This window comes from Herpailurus yagouaroundi, unplaced genomic scaffold, assembly GCF_014898765.1.
Source record: "Herpailurus yagouaroundi ecotype Mexico unplaced genomic scaffold, PumYag 184, whole genome shotgun sequence".
Lineage (NCBI taxonomy): Eukaryota > Metazoa > Chordata > Mammalia > Carnivora > Felidae > Herpailurus > Herpailurus yagouaroundi.
The window spans coordinates 36,763,022-36,776,202 of record NW_024412415.1 but is presented as its reverse complement, the minus strand read 5'-3'; the positions used below and the strand labels follow the sequence as shown (position 1 = coordinate 36,776,202).

The following is a 13,181-nucleotide window of genomic DNA, read 5'->3' as shown; positions in this document are numbered from 1 at the left end:
TCTTTCTCTGACTTATTTTGCTTAGCATAACACACTGTAGCTCCATCCACATCACTGCAAATGGCAAGATTTCATTCTTTTTGATGGCTGAGTAGTGTTCCATTATGTATATATACCACATCTACTTTATCCATTCATCAGTTGATGGACAGTTGGGCTCTTCCATAGTTTGGCTATTATTGATAATGCTGCAATAAATGTTGGGGTGCATGTATGTACCCTTTCAAATCTGTATTTTTGTATCCTTTGGGTAAATACCTAGTAGTGTAATTGCTGGGTTGTAAGATAGTTATATTTTTAACTTTTTGAGGAACCTCCACACTATTTTCCAGAGTGGCTGCGCCAGTTTGTGTTCCCATGAACAGGGTAAGAGGGTTCCTCTTTCTCCTCAACCACACCAACATTTGTTGTTTCCTGTGTTGTTAATTTTAGCCATTCTGACAGGTGTGAGGTGGTGGTTTTGATTTGTGTTTCCCTCATGATGAGTGATACTGAGAATACTGAGAATCTTTTAATGTGTCTGTTAGCCATCTGGATGTCTTCTTTGGAAAAACATCTATTCATGTCTTCTGCCCATTTCTGAATTGGATTATTTGTTTTTTGGGTGTTGAGTTTGATAAGTTTTTTACAGATTTTGGATACTAACCATTTATCAGATATGTCATTTGCAAATATCTTCTCCCATTCCATAGGCTTCCTTTTAGTTTTGTTGGTTGTTTCCTTTGCTGTGCAGAAGCTTTTTATCTTGATGAGGTCCCAATAGTTCATGTTTGCTTCTGTTTCCCTTGCCTTCTGAGACAGTGTCTAGTAAGAAGTTGCTATGGCCAAGGTTAAAGTTGCCTGTGTTCTCTAGGATTTTGATGGTTTCCTATCTCACATTGAGGTCTTTCATCCATTTTGAATTAATTTTTGCGTATGGTGTAAGAAAGTGGTCCAGTTTCATTATTTTGCATGTCTCTGTACAGTTTTCCCAACACCATTTTTTCCATTGGATATTCTTTCCTGCTTTGTCAAAGATTACTTGACTGTGTGGTTGTGGGTCCATTTCTGGGTTTTCTGTTCTGTTCCATTGATCAATGTGTCTCTTTTTGTGCCAGTACCATACGTCTTGATTACTACAGCTTTGTAATATAGCTTGAAGTGCAGAATCATGATGCCTCCAGCTTTGCTTTTCTGTTTTAGGATTGTTTTGGCTATTTGGAGTCTTTTGTGGTTCCATACAAATTTGAGGATTGTTTGTTCTAGCTCTGTGAAAAATGCCAGTGGTATTTTGATAGGGATTACACTAAATGTGTAGATTGCTTTGGGTAGTATAGACATTTTAACAATGTTTGCTCTTCCAATCCATGAGTATGGAAAGTTTTCCCATTTTTTTGTGTGGTCTTCAATTTCTTTCACAAGTGTTCTATAGTTTTCAGAGTACAGATCTTTTACCTCTTTGATTAGGTTTATTCCTAGGTATCTTATTGTTTTGGGTGCAATTGTAAATGGGATTGATTCCTTGATTTCTTTTTCTGCTGCTTCATTACTGGGGAATAAAAATGCAACAGATTTCTGTACATTGATTTTATATCCTGTGACTTTGCTGAATTCATATATTAGTTCTAGCAACTAATGTTTTTTGTGGAGTCTTCCAGGTTTTCTACACAGAGTAGAAATGTCATGTCATCTGTGAACAGTGAATGTTTCACTTCTATGCTAACAAACAGGGGCAATCTGTAAGAATAGACTAATTCCTAGAAACATACAAACTACCAAAACTGAAACAGGAAGAAACAGAAAATTTGAACAGACCTATAAACAGCAAAGATACTGAATCAGTAATAAAAAAAATCTCCCAGCAAACAAAAGCCCAGGGACAGATGGCTTCCCAGGGAAATTCTACCAGACATTTAAAAAAGAGTAAATACCTATTTTACTCAAACTGTTCCAAAAAATTGAAATGGAAGGAAAACTCCTCAATTCTTTCTACAAGGCCAGCATTACCTTGATTCCAAAACCAGACAAAGACCCCACCAAAAAGAAGAATTTATAGGCCAATATCCCCAATGAACATGGATGCAAACATTCTCAAGATACTAGCAAATCGAGTTAAACAGTACATTAAAAGAAATTATTCATCATGATGAGGTGGGATTTATTCCTGTGCTGCAGAGGTGGCTCAATATTTGCAAATCAGTCAACATAATACACCACATTAGTAAAAGAGTAAGAAACATATGATCCTCTCAATAGATGGAGAAAAAGCATATGACAAAATACAGCACCCATTCTTGATAAAAACCCTTAACAAAGTAAGTTGAGATGGAACATAACTCAAGATCATCAAATCCATATATGAAAGATCCACAGCTAATATCATCCTCAATGCGGAAAGACTGAGAGCTTTTCCCCTAAGGTCAGGAACAAGACAGGGATGTCCATTCTCACCATTACTATTTAACATAGTACTAGAAGTCTTAGCCTCAACAATGAGACAACAAAAAGAAATAAAAGACATCTGTTATTCTTCTGATATACTTCTAGGAGTATTTGTTTTTATAGTTGACCCAAGAATTATTCAGAATTTAAAAAATATAAACACGTTTAGATTTTTTTCCAGTTTTAATATATTATGGTCAAAGAACATGTCCTATAAATTCTACTTCTTCCTTCTCATCACAAGGGAAAAATGTAACTATGTATGCTGATGGATGTTAACTGGACTATTGTAAGGACCATTTTGCAATAATACAAATATCAAATCATTAAGTTGTGCACCTAAAACTAATGTTATATGTCAATTATACCTCAAAAAATGAAAAAAAAAGTCCCACTTTTTGGAACTTAGTAATATTTGAGGTTTTTTGAGTTTTCTCAATGTTCTATAGACATTTTAAATTTTTTTTAAGTTTATTTATGCATTTTGAAGGGGAAGAGACAGAGGGAGAGGGAGAGAGATAATCCAAAGCAGACTCTACGCTGACAGTGCAGAGCCCAATGTGGGGCTTGAACTGACGAACTGTGAGATCATGACCTGGGCTGACACTAGGAATTGGACGTTTAACCACCCAGGCGCCCCGGTCTTAGTGATATTTAAATAAAATGTATAAAGGTGTGTGTGTGTGTGTGTGTGTGTGTGTGTGTGTGTGTGATATCTTCTTCATTGATTTATCTGTCAAAAGACACTTAGGTTGCTTCCCTATTCTGGCTATTGTAAATAATGCTGCGATAAATATAGGGGTGCACATATATTCTCAAATTAGTGCTTTCATTTTCTTTGAGTAAATACCCAGTAATGGAATTATTGGATCACATAGTATTTGTTTAAAATTTTTTGAGGAAGCTCTATACTGTTTTCCACAGTGGCTGTGCTGATTTATATTCCCACTAACAGAGCACAAGGGTTCCCTTTTCTCCACATCCTTGCAAACACTTGTTATTTATCTTTTTTTATTTTAGCCATTTTACAGGTGTAAGGTGATATCTCATTGTGGTTTTGATTTTGCATTTCCCTGCTGATTAGTGATGTTGAGCATCTTTTCATGTGTCTGTTGGAAATCTGTATATCTTCTTTGGAAAGATCGCTATTCAAGTCCTCTGCCCATTTTTAAATCACATTGTTTTTTAGTGTTGAGTTGTATAATTTCTTTATACATTTTGAATATAAATTCCTTATCAGATATATCATTTGCAAATATCTTCTCCCATTCAGTAGATTGTCTTTTTGTTTTGTTGATGGTTTCCTTCACTGTACAGAAGCTTTTTATTTTGATGTTGTCCCAATAGTTTATTTTTGCTTTTGTTTCCCTTACTTTTGGAGACATGTCTAGTAAGAAGTTGCAATGGCTGACATCAAATAGATTACTGCCTATGTTTTCTTCTAGGATTTTTATGGTTTCAGTTCTCACATCTAGGTCTTTCATCCCTTTTGAGCTTATTTTTGTGTATGGTATTAGGAAGTGGTCCAGTTTCATTCTTTTCCACATAGCTGTCCAGATTTCCCAGCACCATTTATTGAGGAGACTGTCTTTTTCTCATTATATATTTTTGCCTACTTTGTCATAGATTGACATTTTGGTACCATTTTAAATGTCTCTAATTGGGGTGCTTGGGTAGCTCAGTCGGTTAAGTGTTTGACTTCAGCTCAGGTCATGATCTCATGGTTTGTAAGTTCAAGTCCCATGTTGGGCTCTGTGCTGACAGTGCAGAGTCTGCTTCAGATTCTCTCTCCCTCTTTGTGCCCCTCTCACTTTTCTCTCAGAAAAAAAAACAAAAACTTAAAAAAATAAATGTCTTCTATCAACAACATTTAGACGGTTCTTTGCACAATCTGAGTCTTTGTCTCTGATTAGCGGAATTTAACCTATTTACATATGTGATGATAGTTTAGATTGATTCGGCTTAGTCCTATCCTCATTCTTTGTATTTTCTGTTAAATACATATTCTTGTTTCCTCCTCTTTCCCTCTTATTTGCCAGAATGATCCAGTTTTCTTTCAGCTTTTTCTTTTTCTATAATGACATGTATGCCATGTATGCTGTTTCTGTTTTGCTAGATCTTACTTACCAATTTCATTATACATATATTTACAATTAAGTTTAAGATATTAACAGTAGCAATGAAAGGATAATACTAATATTGAAAAAGATTGATTAAATGAGCATTTTCACACATTACTGGCGAGAATGTCAATATTTATTCCATGTTTCCAAGTATTTACAGAGAGTGAGAGGGAATTATATGGCTTAAGCCAGGAAAGGCCTAGGACTGTGGTCAATCTCATCCAAGGTACAGAACTGAAGGATGAAACTTCCAAGTGAAAACAAGGTATTAATGGTGGGATAGGATGAAAATAGATGCTGGCTTGGCAACCAATATCCTCAATGATGGTCATTGTAGTATTGCTTATAAGTGAGAAAATTTGGAAGCAACCTAAATGTGCATTAATGGGAACTGACTAATTAATTATGGAAGCTTCACAATTATGGAACTTTAACCATTCAATTCAAATGTCCTTATCTATAAACTGAGAATAATAAGAGCATCTACATATATCAAATATAAAGTTATCGTGAGGCTTAAATAAATTAACATAGGTAGAGCCCTTAGAATGGTGTCCAGCACATGATAAGTATGTTAGTGCATGTTAGCTACCATTATTATTATTATTATTATTATTATTATTATTATTATTATTTTGCTTTTAAAAACAGAATATTACAGGGAGTAGAGGGAGGGGAAATTGGATGAAGGTGGCCAAAGGCACAAACTTCCAGTTATAAGAAATAAATCCTAGGGTTGCAATGTACAATATGTTGACTAAAGTTAATACTGCTGTATGATATATATGAAAGTCATTAAGGGAGTAGATCCTAAGAGTTCTCATGACAAGGGAAAAAAATATATATTATATGTATCTATATGAGATGATGGACATTAACTAAACTTATTGTGGTAATCATTGCATGATATATATGTCATTATGCCATACAACCTAAACCTATAGAGTGCTGTATGTAACTATGTCTCTATAAAACTGGGGGACCCCCCTAGAATATTAGCTTTTACATAATATATTGGTTTTTAAAAATATTTTATTTAAGTTCCAGTTAACATACAGTGCAAATATTAGTTTCAGGTGTACCATATAGTGATTCAGCACTTCCATACAACAGCCGGTGCTCATCACAAGTGCACTCCTTAATCCCCATCACCTATATAACCCAATCCCCCCCTCCCCACCTCACCTCCAGTAACCATCAGTTTGTTCTCTATGGTTAAGAAGTCTGTTTCTTGGTTTGCCTGTCTTTTTCTCTTTGCTCATTTGTTTTGTTTCTTAAGTTCCACGTATGAGTGAAATCATATGGTATTTGCCTTTCTCTGACTTATTTCACTTGTCATAATACATTGTTAACTGAAAGATGAGAGCATGGCAATAGTTATATCACGCTGTCATTTTTTGTTGTTAGAGATTATGGATGTATGCGCATAGGAAATGGTCTTATACAGAAATAACCATACATACTTTGTCATATATATGGTTTCAGCTCAGGTCATGATCTCACAGTTTGTGAGTTTGAGCCCCACATCGGGCTCTGTGCTGTCAGCCTGGAGTCTGTTTGGGATTATCTCTCTCCCTCTCCCCACCCCTCTCAAAATAAATAAATAAACTTAAAACTTAAAAGAAAATGTCTATAAGACATTGAGAAAAACTGTCAAAAACCAAATATTACTAAGTTCCAAAAAGTGGAATTCTTTTTTTTTCATTTTTTGAGGTATAACTGACATACAACATTAGTTTAGGTGTACAACTTCATGATTTGATATTTGTATTATTGCAAAACGATCATCACAATAGTCTGGTTAACATCCATCAGCATAGTTACATTTTTTTTCTTGTGATGAGAAGGAAAAAGTAGAATTCTTACAGGACATGTTCTTTGACCATAAAATATTAAAACCAGAAAAAATATAAACATGTGTATATATTTTTAAAATTGCACATATATATTTATAAATTTGTACTAAAGTGCCAGTAGTCTTTATCTTTCTGGCTTTAAAAAAATTTTTTTTAATGTTTATTATTTATTTTTGAGAGAGAGTGCAGGCACAAGTGGGGGTGGGGCAGAGAGAGGGCGACACAGGATTAGAAGCAGGCTCCAGGCTCTCAGCTATTGGCACAGAGCCTGATGTGGGGCTTGAACTCACGAACTGTGAGATCATGAGCTGAGCCGAAGTTGGACGCTTAACCGACTGAGCCACCCAGGTGCCCCTATCTTTCAGGGGAGGATGATGGTGAACCCAGCAGATCAGGTGGTTGGGTCATGAGGTATTCTGGAAAAGAAAACTGTAATTCCTGTGTAGCTGAGTTTGTGAACTGAGAGTCATCCTTCTACATACAATATTGTGCTTTTTGAATTTTAAAAAATAAATATATATTGCTTTTATAATAAAGTAATGACAGTCATTACCTCCCCATAGAGTCCCTTCTAAGTGAATCTATTCCTTCACTAGCATCTGTTCAAAGATAGGAGTTTTGATCATCTGTGGGTTAGATGACTGCCATGTCTTACCAACAGCCACAGCTGTTATGATCAAGAACGACATCTCTTCCTAGCGGGACTAATCATATCCTGTCTCTGGAGAACTGAAAACTGGAATACTGAGGGAATAAATTAGGGAGATAAGGAGAATGAAACAGATGCAGGGGTGGAGATGAGAGTCTGGATGGGTCCTGAGAGACCACAGGGTAACCTTGATTCCTAATAGATATTACAGCCTATTTGACCTTGGCTATAGCTACCTTCTTATATCTAGATGCTTGTGAAGATGATTAACTCCCCGCTGTTGAGCTAGTTGGAGTTTTCTTCCTCACAACTAATAGAACTCTGATACGAATAGTAAGTGTTTAACTTTTTGCACGTAGAACATGAAGAATCATTTTAATTTTTGAAGCATTCTTATATTACGTATTATCACTCATAGTAATTGGAAGGATCACTGTTTATTTGACCTTTGACTGCATGGATAGAGCTCTAATTACCTCATAATTACTTGTATGTTCACTTGTTGAATTTGAACAATTCTTTATCCTTCCACTGGCCTCCTCCCACTATCTGCCTAATGTGGACTCAAGGAAGATAAATGGATTTTATTGTTTTCCTAAGCAAACTTTAGGAAGTCAGCTGTCAAGGGAGAGAAAAATTGGCCAAACACAGTGACTTTATTACTTGCATCGTTGCTTCTTTCTAGCTCTAAGGTTAATTGAAAGTTGCCATGCACATTCAAATTCAATGATCGTTCCTTTCTAGAATAAGGCAGTGGGCTAAGAACAAGATGTAGGCTTAGTGGACTCCATGATTAAACTGCATTCAATTCCCAGGAGACTAGATGACTGCAGGCATTTCCAGAGGCACAATCCAGTGGGGTAGAGAGAGTCCCAGTTAGGAAGGCCACACATCTGTGGTCTGGTTCCAGCCTTACCACTCTCTGGCTATATTTGCAGCTGGTTGGGTAACTGCAATATAAAAATTTATTGGTGTGCCTACTGCATGAAAAGCACTGTATTATGTGTATCAAGGAATGGATTTTGTCATTTGACAAAAATTTACTGAGCACTTACAATGTACATTCACTGTGCTAAGTGCTGGAAGTTTCACTATGAACAACATCCTATTCTTGTTCTTGAGGAATAGCACTTCAACTTTACCTCGCTGGTTCTCAGTTCTTTTATCTTAAATGAGAAGTAACTTAGATAATTTCGAAGATCATATCTAGCTCTAAACATTTATGCCTCCCAGAATTCTCCCCTAGATCTCTGTATCCCTTTTGGGGGTGCCAAGGAGGTTGTTCTGTTGTTTTAATTCAAGCAAACATTTACAAAAGAGGATTAAATAGTTTTCAAACATACATTACGAACAGTAAATATATACTGTTTGTATATCAGATTTCAAACATACACTATAGTATGTATCTAACCATGCATAGGTTTGTATGTTTGAAAACTATATATTGTTTTTTTTTTTTTCCCAAACAGCATATATTGATTTGAGTTCAGTAATATAGTGTCTCTCCCTAAGATCTTTGTTAAGAGTTGAATCTTTCTCTGGAATTTCATGAATGCTTGATCTTTATTCATGATAGTATGAGGCCAGGAGCAGAATATTCAAACCATTGAATTTTGGCCAACTGCCTAATGTGGTTATAACCCAAGTCCCTATGGAAGAGACATGCTGAGGATACTCCAGGCCAAGGAACACTGTAGCCAGGGCCTTGACCCAGATCTTGAATGAATACTCTACACAGGTGAGCTAGGCATTACTACCTTGGGGCCACAGGATTCCTTCTGCCTAGCCTACATCCTGCATCATGTTCCACTCCTCCCTTCTTCTGGACACCTCCTGACTCCTCTCTCCAGTTCTCTCCCAAGTGGGAGGAAGCCCCAAGGCATTTTCTGTGGCAGAAAAATTCAAAGAAGGATAATCAATCCCAGGAAGGAAAAAAAATCCAAGAGAAAGATCCAAAAGGCACTCCCAACATAAGTAAGACATTTTAACTGTGCTCTTACCACAAAGAGGTCTACCCATAGCATCGGTGATATTGGACATTTTGGAAATCTGATTCACAGTAATATGCCAGTAATGTTTCCTGAAGTCAAACGTTAATAGATGGCCAAAGAACAGGAAAGTTGAAGGGGTTTGTGCTCTAGGTTTCTTGGAGTCTATAGCCTATTAGTCAAGGAAGGAGAATAGACCCAGGCAGGAGGAGAATGGGAAGAAGGCAAGGAAATGAGTGATAAATATTAGGGCCAACTGGGGAATTCCAGTGGGCAAAGGGTCTGAATGATTTTCTCTAAAGGACTTACATAACTAGTTTAAGGTTTCATTGGTGCCCCACCTCCCTAAAGGGGGTTTCAGATTATGTCTGTGGTTATGGCCAGCATGAGCATTTATAACCACTGAGGCTATAGGCATAAAGGCCTAAGAGATCAGACTGGAGCCAAGATAATCCTAGGCCAGAGAAGCCATCAGGTTGCCTGGAGCAGGATGCAGTTTAAGCAAAAGGGGTCCCTATTGAAAAGGCCTTAAACACCACATAACGATCCTAACTATATAAATTTGCCCTTTTTTGGTCTAAAAAAATCCCAACATCAGAGGCTGCTGACCCAACCTGGATAGGATTTCTGATGTTTTCCCATGAGTTTATCTGACCTAGATGTAAGCTTAAAGTAGGCAGGAGCCTTAATCAAATAGCGCCTATGGTAAAGGGGAAACAAACATTTTTATCAGTATTTCTCTTCATGCACTATTGAGTCTAGACAAACAGAACTGCTCACACCCCCATAGCACTCCAGATTCTTTAGAGATCTCTGCTTAGGTTCATTCTCTTCATTCAAAAATATTCATTAAGTGTCTGTGAGCCAGACACTGTTCTAGGACCTTCTGGATCCTGAATCAAACAAATTAGATGAAGTTCTCCTCAAATTTGTAGCCCTTCTCCATGGACTGCTTTTCGTCTACACATTGAAATTCTGACTATCTTTAAAAAGTTAATACAAATGCTTCCTCATTTATTCATTCTTTCAACAAATATTTGTTGAGCACTTACCACATGCAGAATCCTGGCTCAGGCAGTAAGGATACCACTGTGAAAAAGATACCACTCACTCAGCATGTGGTTTCTGGGGGACACCAACAAGTAAAGAAGATAAAGTGACAGTGCCATAAAGAAGCACCCAAAAGGAAGTGATGTCTGAGTGCTTCTCAAAGTTTCTCAGAGCACATGTAGGAGATGGCTCTTAGCTGGAGGTGACTGGCTAGGATGCCTAGCTGCCCCAGGCTCTGCCTGGCCACCCTAAGGATTGAGAGGATCACTGTCTCAGCACACTTGTACCCCAGTCACAGCATACATGCTGGTCTGGTCTAGGCAAAGGCCTGAAGGGTAAGTAGATGCGAAACTGTAGAAAAGATATTCAGAGTCCTGTAGGTGTTCATTTAACAAGTCTTTATCGAGCTATGTCCTAGACAGTGTGCCTGGGGCTAGGAATACAGAAGTGAACACAGAACCTGTGCTTAAGGAGCTTTTACTCTAGCAGAGAAGACAGACAAATGGACAAGCAATTACAATACTATGACATAAGTGCTCTAATGGAGATAAGCTCAAAGGGTTATGGGATTTTACCCAAGTCTGAGAAGTCAGAGATTTACAGGATAGTAAAAATGTAAGTTTAGACTTTCAAGTAGGTGGAGTGTGAGTGGGAGGTGGGAAAGGCATTCCAAGAAGAGAGTATGGTAAAAGTGAGATAATCATGGCAAATCTCCTTTTGCTATCCCCATAAGCCCTATCCTTAATACAGGTTCCCCACTATCTAAAAGTAGAGCATTCCTGGGGCGCCTGGGTGGCTCAGTCGGTTAAGTGTCCGACTCTTGGTTTTGGCTCAGGTCATGATCTCATGGTTTGTGAGTTCGAGCCCTGCGTCGGGCTCTGTGCTGACAGTGCAGAGTGTTCTCGAGATTCTCTCTCTCCCTCTCTGCCCCTCCCCCGCTCCCTCTCTCTCCCTCTCTCTCTCTCTCTCTCTGTCTCTCAAAAATAAATTAATTAAAAAAAACTAAAAAAAAATAAAGTAAAGCATTCCTATGAAACCTTTCATAAATCAAAATAGTGCAAAGCAAAGCAGCAGCAATTACCCTTAATTTATATGGAAAATTTTAATTTGAGTATTCCCAGACCAAAAAAATAATCTCTCTGAGGCTTTTCTGATACCTTTGGACACATCTTGCTAATGGAGGCCCCAAATAAATGGAGAGAAAGCCCAGATGCTCACAGACACGGTTCAAAGGTGTGGCGGCTGAGCATAGTTCCCAGGGAAGGGGCTTGACACGGCCACTCTTTCTGCTTTGGGCACACACTGCCTCTATAATGGCTTGCTGCAAAGCAAACACTGAACACTATTTTCACTTTTTGCTTTTTTTTTTTTTTTTTTGTAAAAACGAAAATCCTCCAGATTTCTTTGGCAAAACAGGTACTGATGTGATGGAGGTTTTTCATAAAAGCAAAGTGGCTTAATAACAACTTTCAAAAAGCAGGTATACCTACATGCCATCTTTTTTCACTCCTCTGTGCTTTGCCCATGCTCCCCTTCCCTGGTTGGCAAACTCTTGCTTTAGGAGCCAGCTGGAAAGTCACCTCCTTTGTGAAAGACTTCCCCAGGCAAAATTTAGTCATTCCCTCCTCTCTGCTTCTACAATGATGAGTGTATGAATCAAAATTCTGGACACATTGTCTGATAGTGAATTCTTTTTCTGATAATGTAAACTAATTTTATTAGAAGCTATAGATATGAAATTAAATTATGTTTCATTCATTTAACAAGCTCTCTTTAATAAAAGGAAAAATAGCAAAAAACAACCAAATATCATATACTAGATTATCTATGTCCTTATTCTTGTTATTCATCTGTTAAAATTGATGGCAATGTCTATATATTAATTTAAAGAATTCACACTGTTAAATAACTTTAATTTTAATTTTTGCTACTATCTCTATCTGGTTTCTAAACATTTACATGGATTATGACTTTAAGTTTTTAATGGTTGTTCATTACTTTTCTGATTGATGTATTTCTTAGAGGATAATATGTTTAAAATATTCTCTCAAGAAAAATCTTTGTATTTTCATTAGTAATTTTTACAATCTCTTTATTCACAGTTCAGCTCCTTCATTCTGTGACTTAAGTAAATGACTCCTTTCCCTTCGTACACGTTGAATATCACATAAAGGAGTGCCTTCCCACATGCTCAGTCCTGAAATCACACTTCGACCTGCTGCTCTTGTATTTACCCCTCCGATTCTGGATACCCACTATTTCCTGGATCTACAGTCCTCTTGCTGCTGTACAGCTGTTCAAGCTGTCATTATCTTCCACTTGCAATAAAAAAGGGCCCCTTAACTAGTTTATCCATGCAACCATTCAACGTGAGATTGCTAAAAGGCCAAGTCTTTGGGATGATTTTCAATTGTCCACAAAACAAAGTGCTGACTCTTGGGATTGCTATGTAAGCCCCTGCAGGGGCCTGTCTTTATCTCTGGGTATTCCCAATTTTGCACCCAAAGTCTAAGCAATGTCTAAATGCTTGCAGTAAGTATATACTGTTTGGGGGGGAGGGGACTTGGGGGCAATTACTAAGAGATTATCAACCATCAGGGCAAGAGCCCACGCTAGAAGCGGGGAATGGGATGCCTCCAGCTCGCTCTGAAAAGTACAGATTCTTTCCAGTCATAAATACGTCACATTTTTGTGATCTCGTGATAACTGTCAAGCAGAGCCAGTCAGACTCTCCAATTCCAGCCCCTTTCCGCCCCCCAGCATTTCACATCACCACCACCTGTGGTTTTCATCCTTCAGCGTTTCTGCTTCTGAAGTTCTCTGGGCCCAGGACGTCCTCCACCTCCCATCTCGTTCGCGCTTCAGCCTGGGAGACTGTCCCTTTCCCGCTCGCCCACGCCACCCTCCCACCCGGCGCCCGCGCCTACTAGCTCCAGGTCGCCCGAGGCGCGGCCGCGGGGCGGTCTTCGTCACCGCCGCACCGCTCCGTGAGAGGAGGGGCTGGGAGCTGGTCCTCCGGGGTCGCGGCGTAAGAGGGGAGGGGGGGAGGGGTGTCGGCCGGTCACGTGGCACGCCGATAGTCACGCGGGCGCCG

The 13,181-nt window shown here is 38.3% G+C and overlaps 1 protein-coding gene across 3 annotated transcripts in view; it reads right to left on the bottom strand.

Annotated features, from left to right (window-relative positions):
* The window catches only part of LOC121041954 (transmembrane protein 202-like), a 48,649-nt gene extending 35,472 nt beyond the window's left edge, over positions 1–13,177 (bottom strand). The window contains exons 1-3 of one of the 3 annotated variants that reach the window (XM_040493190.1): positions 12,867–13,177; positions 11,578–11,722; positions 11,306–11,408 (exon numbers count right to left, since the gene is read on the bottom strand). In XM_040493190.1, coding sequence (XP_040349124.1) covers positions 11,306–11,408; positions 11,578–11,706 — 232 coding nt within the window. In that variant the 5' untranslated portion in view covers positions 11,707–11,722; positions 12,867–13,177. Of the gene's footprint in view, positions 1–7,850; positions 10,127–11,305 lie in introns of those variants that run through there. The other 2 variants (XR_005795935.1, XR_005795934.1) reach the window with 2 other exon arrangements.
* Positions 13,178–13,181: the final 4 nt, after the last annotated feature.